Source organism: Pholcus phalangioides, unplaced genomic scaffold (assembly GCF_987345545.1).
Source record: "Pholcus phalangioides strain wild (caught in Gottingen) unplaced genomic scaffold, Ppha-v1.0 ptg000001l_1, whole genome shotgun sequence".
NCBI classification, from domain to species: Eukaryota; Metazoa; Arthropoda; class Arachnida; order Araneae; family Pholcidae; genus Pholcus; species Pholcus phalangioides.
In genome coordinates, this window is record NW_028301594.1 from 19276353 (window position 1) to 19300549 (window position 24197).

The 24197-nt window shown below is 36.8% G+C and overlaps 1 protein-coding gene across 2 annotated transcripts in view; it reads right to left on the reverse strand.

Annotated features, from left to right (window-relative positions):
• The window catches only part of twz (BTB/POZ domain-containing protein twz), a 65915-nt gene extending 56239 nt beyond the window's left edge, over positions 1 to 9676 (reverse strand). The window contains exon 1 of one of the 2 annotated variants that reach the window (XM_089232005.1): positions 9283 to 9676. In XM_089232005.1, coding sequence (XP_089088131.1) covers positions 9283 to 9467 — 185 coding nt within the window. In that variant the 5' untranslated portion in view covers positions 9468 to 9676. The remainder of the gene's footprint in view (positions 1 to 9282) is intronic. The other variant, XM_089232006.1, reaches the window with a different exon arrangement.
• Positions 9677 to 24197: the final 14521 nt, after the last annotated feature.

Consider the following 24197-nt stretch of genomic DNA (forward strand, 5'->3'; position numbering starts at 1 on the left):
CATCCTATTTAATTGGTGTTAAGGGGTGTCACGACCCCTGAAGTCGAATTTTCAAACATCACTTCAAAGAAAACTTCATTCAATTGCAAATAAAATACTAAAAATTTTATGTCAATCGGTTAATTTGTTTTTTCGTAATAAAAGAACTGAAAAGAATGAATTATAGTGTAAACGTATATGTACAAGAAGAAACATTTTGAATGCGATTTTCTCAGATTGCAGTTTTTGAGCTCATCCGTAAGATTAAAAAAAATAATACTGAACCAAAATTCTGAAATTTTGTAGAAATGTTCATTCTACATGTGTTGGTAAAATGAATCTCGGATTTAGTAATTGACTGATGCGAAGTATTTTTTGAAAAAAAAAAATGTTGAATATTCAAATTTTTGAAATTTACATATTTTTCAAGCTTTAAAAAATTATAAAATTCTAATGAATGGTCAAATATTTAAGTTCCCATTTTACTAACACATGTCGAATAAACATTTCTGCAAAATTTCAGAATTTTTGAGGCAGTAAATTTTTTTTAAATCTTACGGATGAGGTCTAAAACTGAAATCTGAGAAAATCGTGTTCAAAGTTTTTTTTTTCTTTTTCCATTTTTTCATTTCTACATTATAATTCATATCTAATTTATAGTCAATACGGAAGGGTGATGCTAGACAGGGGAATGCTGAGGGTGTTTGTCCTGAAAGGTTGAAAGAAACATTACTTTTAGTTCTGTTTTTTCTGAAAAAAAATATATACATATTTGGCTCCTAAAAATTTTTTCTGGTGCCTTTTTTGGGGATTTGCCAAGCCCTGGATTTAGTAATATTACAGAGTACCCCCAATTGAGTGTAAGAATTTCCTACGGAAGGTGGAGAAAAGTTGACGTAAATATTATACACATTTCTTTCGGTTACGATAGCGTTTTTGAATTTGCAATTATTCGAGGACCTTTTAGTCAAATGCAGAGTTAACCAAAGATATTAGCGATACGCCATAGTCACTCCCTAAATTTTTATTCAAATTCATGCTTTGTTATATATACTAAAATATTTACTGATTAGTTTCAAACATTGAATAATGCCTTGTCTTACCCTCAGACTCCCAATTTATCAATCAAACGTGCACACATAGACAATTTTAGGGGATTAATTCTAATTTTTCAGTACACGTGCTGACATTGCAACTTGGAATTTTCAAGCCACTCCACGGTTCAGCGTTCGGAAATCACAAAATTAGACAATATTTTCATGACCCATAATACTTGAAAGGAACCATTTCCTATAAACACCACTTTCTATAATATCAATTTTTCCCCCTGACATCTATTTAATTCAAACCCAAAGAACAATTTCCACATCATGATCAAAACATATCTCCTAATCTACCAAAAAAAAAACACTACCACATAACTACCTACCCAATAAAAAATAATTAAAAAAATGCGTAACTTTTCAATTACACTAATTGGAACCCATAACGAACATGCCTATATCCGAATACATTTTTTCCCTGTCTTTACTGGAACAGAATCGATTGCGAAGCCCCCGATAAATTAATGATTAAAGCTCAGGTAGAGAGAGGAATTGAAGAGGGCAAAAGGTGTTGAGATATCATAATGAAATCGAAGGAAAAATGCTCTCTCTCTTCTACCGCCAAAGCCAAAATTTGGTTCGCTCCGGAAACCAATACCCATATCTTATCTTTCAATCTGTGTAGTCTCATGGTAATGATGAAGTCTCTTCATTTAGGAAATTGCATCTCTTTCTCTCTCTCTCTCTCTGTCAGTTAGTGCATTACTGTTAAAGGAGAAATAAGAACCTTTTTAATTCAGGTAATTGAATTGATGAAAGAGAAGAGAGAGAGATAAAGTTTTTAAATTATTAAGATCAATCTATGGAAATTGGCTCCACATTCATCATCAGCATCCCCATTTTTCTTCGGTAGGCAAAGCAAATTAAAAATCTCGCTTGGACCATCTAAATATATTCACAATTAAAATTCATGCCTTTATGGAAGGAATAGGAAAAAAAAAGGGCTTTTCGTCTCATTATGGTACGCTTCACGGACTCGAACCATTATCAATTTTTCTCCTCCCCTTATCCCATTTTCATCTATAGAATTAATAATTTTTTCTTTGTTATCTTATTATTAGTTCTCTCTCTTTCTCCACAACAATCAATTTCTATCTCCTTCTTTCTACTTCTCTTGATCTTTTATCTCTTAGAGATTCTTCTCTAAAATTCATCGAATAAAGAAGCCACGTTTTAAACATATGTGTTCAATGAAGCTTTCTCGTGTAGAGGGAAAATAAAATAAAAAAAAAAGATGAAAATAATTTTTTTTAATTAGAAATTACGGAAGTTTTCTCGACTTCGATGGAAATTTTTACTTTATTTTGTTTTTTCTCTCATGCGAAAGATTTTTAATCAAGGATAATTGAATTAAAAGGAATTTTTGTCGCTGTTCGCCTTTTTGAGTTTTCTCTCTCTCTCTCTCTCCCTATTTTACATGTGATAGAATTATTCGACTTGAAAAAATTTTTAAATATTTTATCAAACCGATGAATAAATTAAAAAACGAAAAAAAAAAATCTTTTTATTTTAACGCTCGATAAAATTTTAAAATTTTTGCGTGTGATAACCGGAGCGTATGGAAGCTTCAGAATGATGATTAAAAAAAACAAAACAATAATTCTTCCCATTATTAATTATTGTATTAATTTTTGTGTTAATTAAATAAAGGGGTATGATTCTGCTGATTAAGGTAATCGGATATGTGTATAATACCGTATTTTTTTTTCTTATCAAATTTGGTTATTATCGTCGGTGCTGAATATGTAATTATTCTGCTGAGAGAATGATGATAATTGTTTTTTTTTTTCTTTTTGTTTCTCTTAATTTCCCATTATTAGGAAAACGTCTTGTGGAAATTATTGAGAAAAATTTTTGTATACAAAGGATTTTTTTATTGGCTTTTACGGTTAAGTGATTTGTGATTTGTCTAGTCGGTGATAATTAGCGGTAATTGTTGTGATAATTTTTATTTAGGTTTGCTCACGGTTCTTAGAAATATTTTTGTGTAACGCACCGAAATTACGTATTTCTGTGTGATGTGGTCCTACTGAGATTACAAAAATTATATAATACTTCTCTATGTAATTTTTATCTATTTCATCTCTGAATAATCGGAAGTATTTTAATAGATCAGCTTCGTTGTTTTTTGTCTTGAATGCCCAATCAATTATTTTGATTATTAGTCGAAATGATTAGTATATAATAGCGGCTTTCGAAAGGTGAATAGCGAGAGCTCTCTAAGTGAACAAAACTAGAATTAGAATGTAAATCTAGTGACAAGCTGTATCATACAATAGAATTATAACGTCTTTGGTTCCTTGGATATTCGATCAAGGCTCCTCGGATAAGAGCAAACAGAAAAATCACTAGTCTATGCAAGTTAATTGCTCGTGAATTCCGTCTATTAGAATGCTTCCGAAATTATGAGTCATGCATAGAGTAAGTAATCGAAGATCATTTATCAAAAGGTAATTTTTTGCGAATGATGAATCAGTTAGTTGACCATCATGGTCATTCACCAGTGTCGTGTCGAAATTAAAACGGTCGGGCGAAGTTCACCGGTACAGTATAATTCAAGAGTGCCTTTTTGTATGAAAATTTTAGGTTTTCATAATACGAATTACAAGTGTTGTTGGTAAGCACGCAGCTTTTTTGGTAAGACGTCGACGGTAATCGATGTATATTATCATACCTACTCAAGACAAAATTTCGGTTCAACATAAACTTCCGCCCGATGGTGATCTACAGAGGTCCGCCTGATTTCCTCATGGGCCGCCATCATGAGAGCAGGGTCCGAATTTTACCGAAGAAAAAAATTTTTTCTATACTGTACTGCAGTTATTTTTCCTTTCCGCTGATTTGGCATCCTACTTATGCTGGAACCCCGAGCAGCTTCCCCTACTGAAGAATGACAAACACAGCCGAAGACAGAAAATTAAAACCTCACCCGTTACAACCATAGAGAGCAAGCAGTGTTTCCCAACCTTTCTGAAAACAATTACCAGCAAATGTCTGAAATAATTGGAGACCCACACGCACACACTGTTTTCATTATATTATGATTAATTATGCAAAATTATAAATATCCATCTCACATACTTGTTCACCTTACACGTTTTGTCCACAATTTTTTGGAATTTCAATTACGGTTGGTGATTGTGCCCATTTCTAACAATGCTTTGGATGACAATTTGTGTCCCGTATTGACAATCCCGTATTTTAAGGATTCTTATTTAAAATCCCAGTTTACCGTTCTCAATCAGATCATTTAAATATTTTTCGTGAAATAAATTTGTTTACTGCAATTTTTAGCGGCCCTTTATTTCCATACTCTTCAGCAAATTCAGCAGTAATTAGCAAATCGCATTTGAAACAATAAATTAAAATTTTTGGCAAAATTTTGTGATATCCCGTACTTAGGATCGCTATTTCCTGTATTCTTCGATGATGTATGATGAACCTAAGTACGAAAGTATAATTTTATTTGAACCCATATGAATATTTCTAATATCAGTTACAACGGGTAAGTAATTTTATCAAGTCTGTCTGCGGACCACCTATGCCATCGTCGCGGATCATAGGTTTCTCAACGCTGACATAGAGTAAGAATAGGAATTCTATGTCTATGGTTATAACCAATTACTGTGATAAATCTCCAAGATTTAACAAAAAGCTATGCTGAATATAAGAAGCTATAGACACGTAATATCATATAATATATAGAGAGGATAGAAAATGAGACGAGAGTGGTGCCGAGCACTGCTTGTTGGGATGGTGACTGGTGCGTGTGTGTATGTCTATCTTCAAGTAGGTAATACCGCGTACGGAATACTAATGAAAGTTAAATGAAGAAGAAGAATGGAGAGAAGATTCTATTCCACACACGGTTTCTACAATATGTTATGATGAGCTCGTGTGTGCATGCGTTTCGGGGCTAATTTCTTCGCCGTTCATTTATTTTTCTCGTAGGCGTCTTAAATAATAATAATATGCTTCCATGCCTAATTTATCTCTCTCTCTCTCTCTCTAACTCCTCTTCCGCTGATTTCAAGCATGATTAAGGAAATTGAAATATTGTAGATGGAAGGGTCAAGAGGAACATTAAAAATTTGCGCGCTATGGTTACCGGAAAATTTACGATGGGTATTTTCTGAGTCCTCTGAAGAATGTAGTATAAATTTATGGTGAAAAGTAAAACTTATAAGGAAGCCTTCTCTACTAAGCGCTTTTAACCAGCGTTTCTCAACCTTTTTGCACCCAAGGACCAGTAATAATGTGTAAATACAAAAAGTTCGATGGATCGCTTTGAGTTGTCACCATATGCTCCATATTTCACGGGCCATAGTCATTCCTATATTTTTGGCTGGACTGAATATTTTATACAATCGTCCCGTATTTAAAATTGTAAACGTATATAATTTTTGTAACTTATAACTATTGTAAAAATTCATCTCACATATTTGTTATAGTCAGTGTTTTTTCCCTCCGGAAACTGCATTTCAACTGCAGTTAACTGAGATTTCCAATAGTCCCTCGTTTACCTATTATTGGTGGTTTTCAACAATTTTAGCAATGATAGGTGATTTTGGTTACTTATAGTAATTTTCTGGTGACAATGGAGCCTGTATTTTTCGAGATTCCCATTTTCCGTATATTTTCTTCGATTGAATGGTTCTAACGGGCACCAGGTCTTAACGTTTTTTCGTGAAATACATTTTTTGACTCCTATTTGAAACAGTTCTCAATTTTATCAACAAATAACAACTTTATTGAAAGTCGCCAGTTTTGAAGACAATTAGAGACATTCTGTATTTTTCTCGATGAAATATGGTTACCCAAAGTATGAGGGTCTTGTTTTTCATTTGTACTCGATAGTACATAACTGATTTTATTATATACAGTGAACCCCGCTTATTACGTTTTGCAAACAACCGTCATGAAAAACGTTGTGAACGGGAAAACGCTTTAAACGGCAAATCTCAATTAGTATCAACCCTAAGGGCTAATGGGAGTTTGAACCACGAAAATAAATCGCACTGAGCGGGAAAAAGTTCTAAGTTGGACTGTTATAAGCTGAATCCACTGTAATAAATTTTCATACGTTATTTCATCATTTTATGAGTTTTTAGTGTTTTCAAATTCGTATGAAGTAATGTCAATTTTTTTATACTTTTACACTTGTGACTGATATTGTCTATTTTTATCCATTTACTTTATGCATTTTTACGTAGTTTTTAATTGTTTTATTTTGTATGAATTATTATTATTATTTTCATTCAACTGTAACGAAATTATTCCGTAAAATAATAAAATAAAAATAATAGCTTTAAATATTTCATTTTTACACGAAATAGCTTGTTTTAGCAATTTTAAGATAAGTCTCGAATTTTAAATTTGAACTATCCAAGTTTTCTTATTGTTGTATAAATTGTGGATTAAAATAAATCTTATTTCAAAGTAGATTAAAACCACTTGCCTGACGGGTTTTTAATTTTTTTTCTGCACAGAAAATAACAGATTTTTTTTTAGTTCTATTCATATGTCTACAAGTACGAATAACAGATAAGTACAGAAAATCGTAGTGAAGTTTTTAATTCAAAAACCTTAAAATTTTGATTCACTCAGCCATTGACTGATCAATACTTCCACCTAAGTAGAGAAACCAAAACCGAGAAGACGAGAGCTCAGTGCTCGGTACTTCGCATCAACTAGCAATGGCAACAATAGAAAGACACGCATTAATTGTTTTACTAAACACGTGTCGCCCGAATCAAGTCGACACAGAAAAGTAATAATTTTCATGAAAAGTAAAAAGTGCAGAGCGATGCATTTATTATAAGATACCGCTTTACGCGTGTACCGTGTAATGTGTCTAATAGCAGCACGCTAATGTTCGAATTAAAATCGCTTATCGGCGGTCACATACGAGTGATTGCAATTAATAATAACGGGATTCCAAGAGCACATCCCGGTGTGCCAGGGCCCCTGTAGATCAGGGGTCCTCAACCTTCCAGCCTTTGCGGGCCAAATAAAACTTTCGAAGAAATCCGCGGGCCACCAAGTCATACCGCGGTACTCTCGGTTATTAAACCGGGTTCAACAAATTATTAAACATGTTTTATTAAATTTGAATTTTTATTTATTTGCAAGTAAATTCCTTTCATTGGTTTCCTTTCATTCCTTCCATTAATTAATGAATTGATTAATTCATTAATTAATTATTTATTTTATTAAATCTGAAATCTGCCCGATAATTCTCAAATAGTTTTTTTTTCATAAATTTTAAATTTTCTTAAATTATGAAATTATTTTTTTCAAAAATTCTTAATATTTTTCATGAATTTAACAAACTTTTTAACAATTCTGAGAAAATTGCTCTTAACAATTCTGAAATTATTTCCATCACTAGCTCTGCAGTTATTTGTTTCAGTAATTATGCAACTACTTTTTCATTAATTATAGATTTTCATCAATTATGAAATAATTATTTTTTCAATAATTATAAAATTATTTCCTTCATTATGGTGTTTTTTCAGCACATATCGGTAGTTATGTATACTTTTGGATGCCGAATATGGCTTCAAAATGTGTAGCCTATATGAAATCATGCCTCAGAAACGGTTTTGACTGCGGGTCCCTTGACCCGGGTTATGGCGGCCCTTTTAATGCATGAAATACACAGCATTACGTTTCAACACACAATGGCCACCGCTGTTAAAGAAATATAAGAATTCCAATTTTCATTCCATTCCGATTTTAGCGACTGACTTCATCAGAAGTACGTACTGTCACTCTCCATCCAGCTGCCGGTGAAGTGTCAGGGCAACTGACACTGACGGGGCAACCGAGGTCGCGATATATTCAACGTTTCGGAACCTTCCTGAAGGCAAGGATCAGTAAAATATCTGGAACAATTGGACGGAATACTTAACTTCAAAAAACTTTCTATGTGTACTCATGCGAATAATAAGCTATTTATAGCATGCAAGCGAATCATTTCCTCGTTCTATTTAACCATTAAAATAGAATCGAATTTTTGATTTTGCCAGCGGACCACATGTCCCATCTTTGTGGACTATGGATTTAAAAACACTGTTATACTCGATTCTTAATTATCGATTGCTTCCTTCAACAACGGCACTCTTTGTGTGTCGAAACGTACATGTGCATTTCAATCTTTTAATTGCTATTTCTGTTGGCCAGGGCCTGATTTCCGAATGTGCAACTGAGGCGCTGCCCAGGGCCAGAGCTGTCTTAACGCATATAGCCCGGTTGCCTCAACTGCAAAGGGGCCTCGTGAAAATGAGATTCGGTCACAATTTCCGAGTGTGAGCATGTAAATTGGAAGGAGAAAAAATATGTAGCTAGGTGAGAAGCCTCAAAAAATTTCTTTGCCCGAGGCCCAGACTCATAATTTTTTAGGCCCAAAAATCTGAAAAATATGCTAGGAACAATAGTTATATTTTCTAGTCATTTCTTGTGGGGAAAATTCACACATTCTGCACTCGTTATAATTTCTGGAAGGAATTACTAATCTAATAATTACAATCGAATTCCATATTTAATTATGGAAAATTTTAATTATTCACAGATAAATCAAATATCTTGGACTCGTCTCAGGGAGGGAGTCATTCCTAAATTACTACTTTGTCCTCACCGCTGGCCCCCCCAGTCATAATCTTATAATCAGTCCCTGCCATTGGTAATAGTGTTCAAAGAATTTGTCTAAGCCAAGGTGCTCAACCTTTTGAAGAGTGCGGGCCACTTCAAAACGTGTTGCGGGCAATATAAGTAATCTGAGAATGTGCAGCGGGCCATTTAAGTGATCTGCAAATGTGCTGAGGGTCGCTTAAGTGGTCTGGGAATGCGTTACGGATCACACATCGCCCCAGGTCACTTAAGTGATATATAAATGTGTTGCGGATCACTTAAGTGGTCTGGAAATGTGCCGCGGGCCACTTGAAATATGGTTATGTGCTGCTTGGTTCATTTTTACAAAATTAAGTTTGAGGCGCGGGTCACATTTGGCCCGTAGTATGTGTGGGCTAAGCAAAGTGAAGCACGAGAGGAAATAAATAATCTGATGTTCGTCCATCATCTACGAACCGGCATCCCGCAAGAGTAGAGGACACGCAGATCGAAGAGGAAAAAAAATAATATAATCGCACGTTTTGTGACACACAGTTTTAATAAAGGGAGAGAACATTTGAAATCATACCTCGTAATGGAGAAATGACCAGCGTAGGCCGCAGCCGCTACTGCGGAATCCAAATTAGTTGCGGACGACGGACTGAGACTCGGCCGAGGAGTGGCCGGCGAGACAGCAGCAGCAGGCGGTAAGAGAGTTGCGGATCGCGGCTGTTGCGGATCTGCCGACGAGGCGCCACGCGTAGCAGCGGCCATGAATCGGCGACAATCAACAACAGACCCAACCACCACCAGCAGCAGCAGCAACAACAACACAATCAAACTTGAACCAACGAACGAACGAAACGCACCACCACGCGAGTGAGCGAGCCAGCCAGTGAAAGCAACTGCCTACCGCTAGGCTTCTTCTTCTTTTTGCTGTATTATAAAACGGCGGCAGGAGTGCGAGTGGTCTTTGGTAAGATAAGGGTTAATCGTGTCCCGCGGCTCTTCTCTCTCCAACAACTCTCCCCTCCGGTGGGCGGACTTGAAATGCGCCAAATGTCATCGCCAAGCTCATCCATTTTCTCTCCTACCAAAATCTTCTCTCTACGAGATATTCCTCTTTTTTTTATTATTATTTGAAGAAAACCCTGTCATACCAAGAATTTGTTTCGATTTTGCGCGACGCCAATTCCCCTTTTCCACGACAGTATTTTCTCCCTTGCGAATGATTTGTCAGTGGTCAATACAAGTCCGTCATCAGAGATGACCATCACAATGGAAAGGCGCGTTCCTCCGTAATTAAGTTGCAAACTTCAAAGTTTTAAATGTTTCAAATGAATTAATTATCGTATTTTCCGTTCGGAAATACGAAGCACATGTAAAATACATCGGAATTTGTCAACACGTATTATGCAGGGTGTAAATTCCGTAATTCCTCTTGCCGCAATTTACTGCCGAACCATTGATCCTAGAGACATATTTCCAAAATTAGAAAAATGCTATCGCACGTAAAATAACGTGTAGAACTCAAATACGTCATTCATGTTGCAAGGGATTGTACAGTTATCAAAATAGTATAAAAATTAACTTTCTTTTATACGGACACCCTTTACTGAAAACCTAATTAGAATGTGGTCCTGTCGGTCCTGAGGCCAACCCCCCCCCCCCACCCGATAAAACACCATGTTTCTTAGTGAATAATAGTGTATTATTCACTAAGATATTTGAATTTAAAAATCGATGAAAATTTCGAATGACATAAAGAGGGGAAGAAGCGTTTTCTGTTCATTAATGCCGAGGTCGCTCATCCTTTTGAAGATTGCGGGACACTTCATTGGTTTGAAAACTTCTCGCGGGCTACATAGGTGATCTGTAAACATGCCGCGGGTCATTCAAATGATCTGGAAAGCGGCCATGGGCAAACATACATGGTTTATGCTGATCATTCCCTATTTTTCTCAGATTTTTGAATTCAAATACCTCAGCGGATATGCAGCAGTTAAATTAGAAACATGAACTTTTTTTGCTGGTATCAGGAAAGGCCGGGCAACAACTTCCTAATTTGGTTTTGGGTTACACGGGGGACTATATAAAAAGTTAATTTTTATATTTTAATAACAATGCAATCATTTTTGCAACATGAATGACGTATCTGAGTACTATACACATTATTTGGTTAATTTTTCTAGTTGAAAGTATGCCTCTAGGATCAACGGTCCTCCAGTAAAATGCGGCAAGGGGGAATTAGGAAACCACCCTGTATATCTGCCGATTTTTTTCTCTGAGAGATTGTAATGGAAATAGATGTTTATGCAATTAATTATTTTTGAAAGATTTATAGATGGCATGTAGATGTTAATAGAAAAATCCAAATAATTTTGTACAAAAAAACGGGACAAGCAACACCTTCCATTCTTAAAGGTTTTCTTATTGATGAATGAAATTTTCACATGCAAATTATACGCCGCCGTGGACTGACTATACGGTGATATATATTTCTCAGAGTAGTGAAATTAACCGTACATGCACCTTGTACACATTGCTCTGCGGAATTGCTAACGAACTGGTACATGCTGGAGTGCGTGTTCTGGGTGTATGTGTGACTCTAAGGTATTTGTCAGAATCGCGCTTGGTTTAACTGGAGCAGCCACCTGTCTTCTACATTTTGAAGTAAACATGGTGAAAGCTTGAATTTTAATGTTTTGTGAGTATCGTGTTGTAGGACTGCCTGCTCTCTGCTCTATGCGGAGGGGCTTAAAAAAGCCCCTCCGCATAGGAGACTGGATCTCATTCATACCTTAGAAAACCGGAGAAGTTCATATCTGCGGATTATACCCTGCCGCGCATTACACGCAGGAAAATATGGTAGTAATATTTTGGGGAATAAAATAAATCACTTAAATTTTAAAATTAAATACTTAAATTCACAATGAAATCGTAGAAAGACAAGTTCTTAATTTACAATTGAAAAGCAATCTCTCTCTCGAGTGAGCGAGGGTACGCGTGCGCGCGCGCACGCACGCGCACACACACATAATTACAAAATTTATTGAATTCGCAAATTACCAGTTAGAGAAATCTTAAATACTATATTTTAAATATCATTTTGTTATTCTTTCTTGGTTTTCTGAATCAACGTACTTCACATTTTTCTGTCATGATTATTATGTCACTCTCCTCAATTCATAAACGGGTTACAATTAATACTGGCATAAAGCCAGTTGTCAAAAACCCTTGCGTTTATGTATGAATTTCATTAGTCTTTCTAGTTAATGGTGATACGCCAAGGTGAAAAACCAGGCTTAGACATTTTACGGCAAGGTGTGGAAAACAAAATTGTGACATGAATTGTGTGTATTACCTGTGTGCCGTTGAAAAGACTTGCAACGGTACAAATATTCAATCATTACACTTCACATAATTTGAAAAATAGATGACAGTTCTAAAAATTCGTACTAACATTAGATACGAACTTGGACTGTTAGGTACGCATACACACTTCCGGCACAACTCGTTCGGTAGTAAATTGCCCATGGCGATAAACCTGAGCTGTGCTCGGTTTGAACATATTGTAATGAACTCAACAATCAGGGGGCTGACATGGGAATAAAAGTGCTAATGAGAGTATTGACTTAAGGGCCAAAAAGCCTTTCTCCTACGGAAAGTCCGTTTGCATGTTTTTTACCATTTCGTAAGACTTTTTTTGCATGAAAATGAATTGACAGAACTTTCATTTATAGATTTTAAGCTAAAAACAATGGAATAGGTGATCAACATATTTTAATCTAGTTTTACGCCTCAGTGCACTACACCTCCCGAGTCCGACCCTGGTAAAGCTATTTAATTTTACATGAAATTATGCGTGCAAATTATTTCATAATTTTCCCTCAAAACTGATCGTATTATCCATAACAAAATTGGTATAATATAAATGAATTGAATTAATGCAATAATTCTGAATAATCTGAATAAGTGTGCTAGATCATTACATTTTTAATATAAAGGGGGGGGGGGTGTTTAGTTAATTCCCCTTGCCGCATTTTATTGGTTAACAGTTATTTCTAGAGGCATACTTCCAATTAGAAAAATTATCCAAATAACATGTAGAACTCAGATACGCTATCATGTTGCAAAAATGATTGTATAGCTATTAAAATACGGAAATAAACTTTTTATACTGACACCCTGTCCTCAAAAACCCAATTGAAAGTTTTTCTCTTGTCTCACCTGATGCCAAAGAAAATTCCACGTTTCTAAGTGTTATTGAATTGAAAAATCAGAGGAAAGTTTGAAAAGAGCAGCATGAATAAAGGAAAAAAAGAATTGTCCATTAGCTCTTGCTGTTTTTTTTAACTTTCCTCAGGTTTTTGAAATCAAATATCTTAGTGAATATTGCGCTTAGAAACATGGAAGTTTTTTTGTTGGCCTTATAGGAAATACAGGGCAACAACTTTTTAATTGGGTTTTTGAGGACAAGGTGTAAGTATGAAAATTTAATTTTTTATTTATTTTGATAACTATACAACCCCTGCAACATAAATGATACGCATCATATAAGCATTGTTTGGATGATTTTTCTAATTGGAAGTATTCCTCTAGGATCAACGGTTCACCAGTAAAATGCGCCAAGGAGAATTAAGTAATCGCCCCGTATTTAACTCTCATTCCATGGTAGAATCCCTCCTATCACTTGAAAATTGAATGGTTTTCAGTACGAAGGAGAAATCTGAATTTCTTTAAGAGCAAAAAGAACATAAACATTTTCAAGTTGCTTCAACAATTGTTTTTTCCGGATACCCTTTCCAGTTATTTCAAGAGCTTGGAGATACCTTTTCCTTAAACCAATCGGAAAAACATTTTTGCTTTACACTGCATTTGAATTCAACCAACCCGCGGTTTTTATAACGAACATCACAACATGTACCAAGTCGTTAGAAGTTCCGCAGAAAAATATGAACGAGATGAATACGTGGTTGAGTAGGGACCTCCTGTTCAATAAGATGAAAACCGGAGACCCCCTTCCCCCTTTACCAAAGTATAATATTTAGCAAGTACTAATGTAAAAACATAAGTTAATTTTTTTTTCACACAAGCTCAAGGACCCGGTAAAGAACCATTGTACTAAACGGATCCAGAAAGAGTATACAAATCATGGCCAGGTAGGTAATGTACACCCACTGAATTTGAGTGGGAACTCTAAAAATTCGGGTGCACGTTGAAATTGTGATCAATCTTTGCATAACTCAAATTAGACTAAAATTTAACCTATAACAAACCGTTCAATTTCCCGAAGCCATGATGAATCGGAAACATCATCACTGGTTATTACCCATTTTTTGAAATAAATAAACATTTGAGATGCACTGTTGTGAAATCCAACAGCACCATCGGAATCTAAATAATAATAAAATGAGGACACAAAGAAGACACACGGAAACTCGAAATGCTTGAAGAAGAAATAAGTTTAAAAAAAAAAAAAAGCATCAATCGCAATAATACTTACGTACATGACAGTGTTACGAATTTGCTGCACGTTCTGAAGAAAGAGATATGAACATTGGATAGTAGGGGGTCAACAGTTTCTGCCTGGTGGTCCCCTTTGAGAATCAAATTGCTTCTTGAGAGAGAGAGAAATGCCACTACCAGTTCCCAAATGTCAGCTACTGGTACACAAGAGATTTTTCATCTCCGAACAACGACACGGGCTTGAATTGTGAAGTGACTTCTTGCAATGACCCTTTGACTCGGTGTGAGATGATCCGGATGTTGTGGACATTCCGTCATACGCGAGCCTATCCATTATGTTCTCTCTTTCACGTGAACAGAAATTGAACTTCACACTCCATTTTTGGAAAATAAGTAATTACGGGTGATTTGTTTTTATATCGTATAAGTAATTTCATTAAAATTCTTATTTGATGGGGGTGATCAAGACCGTCTTAATTTACGGGACCCACCCAGGGATCTCAAATAAACAAGAAGCCTTCAGGATTATGATGATGATATCTCATATTATATGATTTTCGAAAGTAGATACAGTGAAACCCCTGTTAACGGTCACCCAAATTTTACGTCTAAATAATAATTTCTTTTGTATAATAGAATTATGCGTTTGAAACCCCTGATTAACGGACGAATTTCTTTTTGTCCTTTCCGGTTTCCACAAAAGATTGTGTTTGTGTTGATAACAAGGCTGGACATATTGCCCGCCATATCTCGAAGACCTGGGCCATGTTGAAAAATGTGCGTGTATATATGCTTATGAACCTAACGTGAATTTGTTTCTGTACCATGCTTGTTATAGTGCTGTCATTTGCCATAAAATTTTCAAGCTGTGAGTGCAATGTAATGATTGAATGATTGTACCGTTGTAGTTTGTTCCTCTGTGGCGAGATTTTTTTTTAACGGGAAGATCGGCTGGCATTCACGACTCGAAGTTGGGAACCACAGAAGACCAATTTCAGCCGACCGAAACTGTGGCGAAGGTGGGGTTCGAACTGCTCGACATGCCCGGGGCATGTTAAAATTTCTACAGGGCATGCATTTTTTCTGACTACATGCTTGACGCGGGCATGTTAAAAAAAAATTTAAACCCCTCTTTTTTAAAATGTTTTCATCGACGATGATACAAGTGTTCCACGGAAACGCTTTCTTTCGAAACCCCGATGCAAATGTATGATCAACGTATTTGATATACACTCATGTCCATAAATTAAGGATAATGCCAGCTCCGGCAAATAAAGGTTCAGAAACAAAACAAACGTTACTTATTCATAAAGCTCATTTATTAAACAAAAGATAAAGAACAAAAACGATGGTGTATGTATGATACCATTCATAAAAACTACGATTTTTGCTCCCTGGAACAATTGTAAAAAATATCTCCTTTACAAAAACTTACTATTACATGGTTGGTATGATGGTTAATACATTGTATGTCTCCCATGCGATGAAATACAGTCCGTACAACGCCTAGGCATGCTGAGTATCAAATTATCGATCTGATCTTGGGGAAGATCACTCCACTCAGCAAGCAATGCTCTCCGAAGTTCCGGTACACATGTAGAAGGTGCTTGACGGGCTGCAACTCGTCGGCCAAGCATGTCCCACACAGGCTCTATCGGATTCAAGTCAGGTGAGAATGCCGGCCATTCCATACGGGTTATATCCTCAGATTCAAGGCATTCGTTTACGATGTTTGCTCGGTGAGGACGGGCGTTGTCATCCATAAACACAAATTCTGCGCCCATGGCATCTCTAAACAAACGTACATGTTGTTCCAGAATGATGTCCCGATAAATTTGGGCCAGGCTAATCGCAGCCGACAGTGAGTTGCCGTGAGCGGAACACATCCGGCAGGCCTGCGAGCATATAGACCAATATCTCCCAAACGTCTGTACACGGTTTGCCTTGAAACTGTGGTACCCGTGGCTGCAGATAGCTGACGAGACAGGTCGGATGCTGTGCTCCGTCTGCTTCTTTTGGCAGTTACTGCCAAATACCGGTCTTCATTCGGCGTTGTAACTCGGGGGCGACCTGTACTGTAACGTCTACTGACATTTCCGTTATCTTGGAATCGTTGCCAAAGCCTAGAGATGACACCCCCCACACTCTCATTTTCTGCATCTGAGTTCATAGGCTGGAAGCTTTGGCGGGTCTCCAGGCTAAAATTGTTTCATGGTACTTTCTCCCTCTAAAATTTTTTGGTTCTTTCTAACTCTTCAGTGAATTTAACTCTTTCGATAGAAATAATAATGGTATTCATCCTAGGCTAGACTGGTCAGACGTCCTGATTTCTAGGGGAAATCCCGGTTTTGACTAATAAATGCACTCTCCCGAAAATGGTATCGGAATAGCTGTTTGTTCCGGTTTTTTTTCTCCGCTAATAAAAGATTCAATAAAATCAAATTGCTTTTATTCGGAACAGAATATGTATCTTACATATCATTACGGTACAGAGGCGCCAGCTCGGTACTAAATCAGGGCCAACCTTACCAGACGCAAGGAAATAATCGTAAGGTTAAAAGTATTGTCTGAGGCCTTCATAGCCGGCGTTCAAGAGTTACAAACTATTTCCGGGCTGTGTGTTAAGCCATTGTCTAAGGCAGGGGGTTCTAAAACTTTTTCCACCAGCAGTGCCCCTTTTCCCTATTCAATGGTTATCCGCGAGCTCCACTGGCTCCCCCAGAGCTGTTTAACAAAAGATATTTTCAAAAAACCTCTGTCGCAGCGGCACCCCTGACAAAGGTTGGAAGCGCACGAGCGCCACAGCGCACAGTTTGAGAACCCCTGGTCTGAAGCATTTTCTTCCTTTCCTTAGACCAGGGCCTGACAGCCAGGACACCGTTTGTAACTCATTAATAGTAGGGTTATTCGCATTCTACTAGCATTCCGGTATCGATATTCTACAAAATACAGAGAGGACTAACATTCATGATTCCTTCACTTACATCAACTCAACAACAAGAGCCAACGAATTGACTATCAGAATTGCATTCGGCCGAAATAACACAAGATACCATAGTTTTTCCATTCGTACAGCTCCCTATGGAACTCATTACCCGGTGAAATTGTAACGAAGCCCACAATCCATCAGTTTAAGGCCTCCTTAAAAAACCATGATCTGTAATTTTTATCATTTCTGAGCCTGCTACTGTTATGTCGTTGTGGTTTTAACTTTTTATTGCATTCTTTTACGTAGTTTTACATACGCCTCTTTTAATACTGTAGTTGTATGCATTTTATTTGTATCACCATGTATTTTATTTTAATTTCTTTCATTTTCCTTGCTTGTTTATTTCATTTTATACCTTTGTATGTTTATTTGTTTATTATTTGTGTGTGATTTTTCACCCCTCTTCGTGATGTAAGCGCCAATCACAAATAGTGTAATGTAATTAAATGTCTTTGTTTAGAAGAAAAATTCTTACAAATATGGTTTGAAATAGAAAAGTGCTGCTCCAAGATTTCTGCTGTCATCTATCAAATAAAAGCAAAACTATGTTATAATTGTTAAAATAAAATGTGGTTGTTGGTTTTAAACCAATGTGCAGTATGAAAATGAACAACAACATGTGGTGTGAAACTGTAACTTTTTAATTTTTTATGCTGCATGCCAGAGCGGTTTTTATACGCCCAAATAACGGTTAATGTTTCAATATTTGCTGTAAAATCACTCTGTAAACACCAAAAAAAATATAGTAACCGGTATTTTGGCTCATAAAATTTACACCGGTATGCAACATAAAAAATAAAAAAATTATAATTTCATATCATACATTGTGTATTTTTATGCTAAATATTTGTTTAAACCTAACAACTATTTATATCTTAAGAATCATATAACAGACGGTTTCACTTTTACTCAATAGCTTGAGACAATTTCTTGCATTTCTAATGAAAAAATACGTACATATATGAAATATATTGTCAGAAAAGGTTAGGAAATTTTTCTCTTACTACTTTTTTTCTCTCTCTCTCTTTCTCTCGTCAGTTCACAAATTACTTTTCCCATTTATGGCGGTTCCCGAAAATTTGCACTAAATTTCAGCTGTCTGCAATGAGAAAAATGTTGAAGAACACTGAACTAAACCGCGCAAGGCTTTGGTGTCAACAGGTAATTTTATTCATTGCCTTAAAATTCGAAACTATAAAGTCTTCTGAACTTTTTTTTTCAAGATGTCTCAGTTTTTACGAGTGAATTTTCGTTACGTCCCGGTTATTATCAGGATTTGTCCCGGTGTCTTAGTTGCATGATCTGGCCACTCGTTACTAGGTCCGTGCCTGACCCTGCAATGCTATGAAATGCTAAATCGGCTATGAAACAATAGGGAGGTGAATCGTAATTTAGTGGCTTCTTTTCTGATGCCAATAGCACGGAAAATTATGATTAACGGTTTGACTAATTTTTAATTGGTGACCACATTCCTCTTAAATTTTCGAATTTCTTTCAAATTTTCGGTTAAGAAAAAATATCACTTGAGATATTTTCTGTAAGTAAATCCAGTGGTAATATTTTTCTGGCATTTAAAATTTTGATTAGATTTGATTCGAGCATCTGTCAATTTAAGTTACACACCCGACCGGGCAAATGAGTTTTTGGAGATTTTTTAAGCCCTGGTTAGTCTTGGTAAGCTCAAGAAGAGCATCACTCAACAAACTCTTTTAGCAGTTTTGATGCTGTTTAAACGGCCCTGAGTATGACCATTTTGAAATATGGTATCTGGAAAATATAGTAAATAAGTAAATCCACAGATACTTCGAGCAGAATTTAACCCTTTGAGGATCAATGTGACCCAATCAAAAATATTGATTAAACACATGATCGAAGGTGGTTTTTTTCATTATTTTACATCAAATATGTAATCTGGTGTATATTTTTCATCGTTTCATTGCTGGAAATCATACATTAGCTTCACCTATCAAAAAAAAGTTGAAAAAATTGCACTTTTGTTTTGAAATTTGTGATATTTTATACTAAATAGATACCTAATAATTCAATGCCAAAAAAGAAAACTTTGTGTTGCTCCATAAATCCTTGTGGTCCTGAAAAGGTTAAGTTACAATAGGTGGCATTACTTTTCTTGAGCTATAAATCAAAGTTTTTCTCTCCATCAACATGCTGGTGGTGGTATTCATTACATGTACAGTCGTGGAAACTGGAGATGACAAGTATGTAGCCTAAAAAGTGGTCTAAGAAAGAGAGATCAACCTTTAATTTTTAATTGCACACGGGAGAAGAGATACTCTAAAGAACCAACTAGTACTAGCCACACTAATTTAGAGTTTTGCACTCTGCTTGCTATTAAAATTCATTACCTTTTTTCAAATGTTTGTCTCCTTAACATGAGCCAACTATGCAACAGGCGGTCCCCTTGAGACAACCCTACACGCGGAGTGCGGAACACAATTTTTTGCATGAGGCTTCTGATATAGGCGGTTCTGTTGTAGAGGGCTGAAAAATGTTTATTTCTTTTTTATCTCTTTGGGTCGAAAGATATATGAGCCCTGCCCTGTGCACCCGATTAAAATAATACCGATTGAAGAATGAAATGCCCAACATATCCTACGACTTCGGACTTATCTGTCAGGTTTACTAAAAAAAGCACGTGGGTCTCACAAAGGTGCTGTACAGATTCAGGAGGAAATCAGTATTATATACATAACTCGCCAAATTTTTGGACCCAGTTCCCAGATATTCGCCAAGTTTTAAGCGCGAGAGAGAGCTAGATTTATCTATCCACTATTCCCGGTGTATTTCTTTCCTCTTTAGGTCCTTGTGCGTACTTTTGCCCTAAAGGTATATCGCAGCCTCTCGACGCAGGAGAGAGAAAAAAACATTTTTTTCCTTACCTTTTATTTCAGGCCGGGCCAACGCCGATTGGCTGTGCTCTTTGTGGCCCGAGGCTGTGTTTTGAAGCCAAGGCCGCCTATCCATTTCTCTCTTTCTCTCTCCCCCATCATCCACCCACCTTTTACTTGCAGGATAGTATATATATATATGCAAGAGCTCTCTCTCGTTTTAAGCCCCGGGGCTTCTAGGAAAATCGATTCGAAATGCGCCCATGCATACGTCGCGCTTGGGTCAAGCCCCGGGGCTCAGCAATGCCTCCATCATTCCGGCCATATGGTGTGTGAGTGTGTGTATGCTGCTGCTATTACATTTCGCAACCCCATACAAGATACAGTTTGGTTCTAGCAACTTTTTTTTCTACTTTAAAATAACGAATATATAAAATTAAAAGAGCACTTGTTATTCGAAATGGTTTGAGGTCATCATCATTTTAGGATTTTTTACACTGACTTTTCCCGGTTGAAAAATATCCACTGAGCCTTTAATACAATGATTATCTTCCTTGCACATACTATATCTGTTTATTGGCGGCAGGGAATTTATTATTATCACGATGAAATACGTATTTAAATTCCCGTGAAATCCTAACCTGATTAATAAAGTTACTTGGTCTAACAAAAGTATACATAGCGTTCCGTAAAGATCGCGGAAACTCTCCAGGGTTGAGACTCACACACAGAAAGCGTCCATAATACTGCAATTCGGTGACCCTTCTTTATCAAGAAAACTTCGGAAGAATATGTATGACGTCACATCCAGATTGGTCGTGAAGGTCCAGTTAAGTGCCTGTCACTATAGGCCTATAGGCAGACCAGTGGCGTCGGAGCCGGGGGTGCTGTGGGTGCTCGAGCACTCACGGTAATTTGTGGCACGGGTCTGAGCACCCCCAGAATTGATTGAAAATCGTAATTTCCAATATAACGCTCAAGACGAGCACCCACAGGTTCGAAACATTTCCGACGCCCGTGAGGCAGACCTGACACCAGTAGAGCAATTCAGGATGCCTTTGGGAAATTGGCATATCTGTCTTAGCGAATGTCTGAGATCTCGTTGAAGCACCTGGTATTAGCCAATCACGTCCGTTTCAAAAACACTGACAAAATTATGTTTTGGTGCTCCCACGAGGCCGGAGGTTCCAATTTATGTGGTGGAACTTGACAATAAAAAGCTGACGGTTCTCTTTCTCTCACTACGGACGAATCTATCTCAAAAACAGAGCCCAGGGGCCGAACCCAAGTGCTTCCTGGGTGCTTTTTTATTAGTTTAATTTATGAATGAACAAATTAAAAATATATATACACTGGCAAAAATACCCGGCAATGTCGGGGTTTTGTTCAATTACCGGGAGGATTGAAAAAGTGACAAACCATCATAATAAATTATTGTACATAATACTTGAACTTGAACTACCATCGTTAATATTACTTACGGAACCTCTAACGTAAAGGGTATCTGTTGGAAAAGTAGCAACAACACCCTCCCCAGCCCATCAAATCCATCCACCCCGACGGTTTTTCGCCCATTTCGGGCATTTGCCCAGCTCTGATGAACTTTTAAAGTAGACGGTTCAATTCCGGTCCTGTGTGGTATATGTGCAAAATTTGGCGACGACTGGTCTACAATTGTAGACTTGAATAAAGGACAAACAAACGAAAATACATACATACATATAATTTCACATTTATATATAAGATATACAGTATATATCATATGCATATGCGCGTATCCGTATTAATGCATAAAGAAAACCTTCAATAGTTCAAGCATTTTTGACTTAGGCCAGGCTGGTTTTGTTCAAGTAGTTTGTCTTTAAGGACTTTTAACCCCTTGACAGTGTAATGTACAGTGTATTTCAGAAAAATGCACCGAAAATGGGTTTTTTTTCTTTGTTGTCGTTGTTGTGCATCATATGTCAACCAAACGGAACAAACTCAATTCGGGCTTCATGGAAAAGAGACTTTTTTTGTAAAATAGTGTTTAAAATATAATCACCAAATCACAAATGTAAAATTCTTCTGTTGCCCGAACTGAACTTCGGGGGCCACTGTAAAGGGGTTAAGAGTTCTTGTGATATAAGTTTAGTTAGTAGTTTAATTTGAGGCATTGTTGGTTGAAATATTCTACCTGTACGGGAAAACGAGCTGTTTTGGATAACAGATGGAAAAGAAGAGAAAATACGCCACCCATCGGCAGAATCTCAAACTATTGAGTATTTCATCTTTATTAAGAGGCTTTACTGTTTTTATAAAGAGCAGAAGTTCTCAACTGGTGCTCCACAGAGCCCTTGGGTCTCCCTGTGCGCACCTCAGGAGGTCCGCGGCCGCTCGAGGAAAAAAAACAAAAGAACAGTAAATTTAAAAAAAAAAATTACAAATACTTTTAAACAATAAAAAGTAAATCATTAACTTTGACGAAAAAATAAAAAATAGTTCTACGGGGCTCCGCCATAGAAATTACCGACTAGGAAAGGGTTTCGTGGGTCAAAAAAAAGGTTGAAAACCGCTGGCATAGAGCCACCCATAGCGCAACGACTTTTAACCAGGGACCCGCTTATACTCGGAGAGGCATTTAGGGGGGGGGGAAAGCTTATTGTCTTTACATTATTATACACTGAATTTTATTATGTAAAGGGGTGCAGGCCCGTAGCCAGAAGTTTCGTTCGGGGGAACCACTTTCATTTCGGGGGGTACCAGAATGATAGAACAATAGATTTGGCGATCTCTTTCCCTTTTTTCGGTCATTTTCTCACATTTCGGGGGGACCAGACCCCAAGTCCCCCCCCCCCCCCCAATACGCCCTTGAAGGGGGTGGATCATCATTTTATTGGCGTATGGGGTGCATCTAATGGCCACAAAGGGCTCGTGGAACGAAAAAGGTTCAGATGCCTTGTTAGATAGATTTTGTTTCTAAATTTATTATTCTTTCTTGGTGTGTTGTGTTTCTCTTCTGCAGTCGGCCTCGCTTAAGTGGATATCAGTGATTCCAGCACACGATATTCGAATAAGTGGAGCATCCGATTATGCGGGGAACAATTCAATTGTCATTTTACAACGTTAGTATAGTCTGTATATTGAAATCCGATGACGGAGCAATATTAATAAAGCTTCTCGAATAAATCAGACATCAAAAATGAAATGAAAATTTTATACAGGGTGCATAGCAAACGAGGGTATGGCATTTTACTGGCGAACCGTTGATCCTAGAGGTATACTACCAATTCGAAAAAGTTTTCAAATAACGTGTAGTACTCAGATATGTCATTCATGTTGCAAGGGGTTGTACAGCTATCAAAAAGAAAAATAAATATTTTACGGTCCCCGTGTGCTCCCAAAACCCAATAAGAAAGTTATTGCCTTGTCTTTCCTGATGCCAACAAAAAATTCGACATTTCTGAGTGCAATATTCACTGAGATATTCGAATCCGAAAAGCAGAGGAAAGTTGGGGGAAAAAAGCGTTAAATGCGTTTAAAAGGGTTTTACCGCATTTAGAGCTGTTTTTCCCCCCAACTTCCTTCCCTTTTTCGAACTCGAATATCTCAGTGAATATTACACTTAGAAACGTGGAATTTTTTGCGTTAATCTTTAATAACTAGACAACCCCTAGCAGAATGAATGATATATCTGAGTACTACACGTTATTTGGAAACTTTTCCTAACTGGAAGTATACCTCTAGGATCAACGGTTCTCCAATAAAATGCCATACCTCCCCCCCCCCCTATTTGTCATACACCCTGTATAACTAAAATGATAACAATACCTAGGATTTTTACTTTTCATAATGAAAGTTAGCGTCCTCTATTGGCTCAACTGAGAACTAAAATCAAATAATTAAATGTACGTATTGAACAGAACTTGAATACTTGGAGACCAGTTTATAATCTCACACAAATGTTTTTTTTATTTTGAACTTAATGTAATGCATTTTCTATTAATTCAAAATTTTTTTATTCAATAAAAACATTGTATATCGTGGTTGATATATATTGACAGTAACACGTATTAAGTATAATATTTAATATAATATAATTAACCCCCCATGCTCCGCAAAACCTCATGTAAGCCGTTTAAATTGCCCTGAGGGCAGGTCTCGGCGTAACATTTCTCGCATTCCGCATTTGCGATAATCCGATTAAGAGGGGCCAACTGT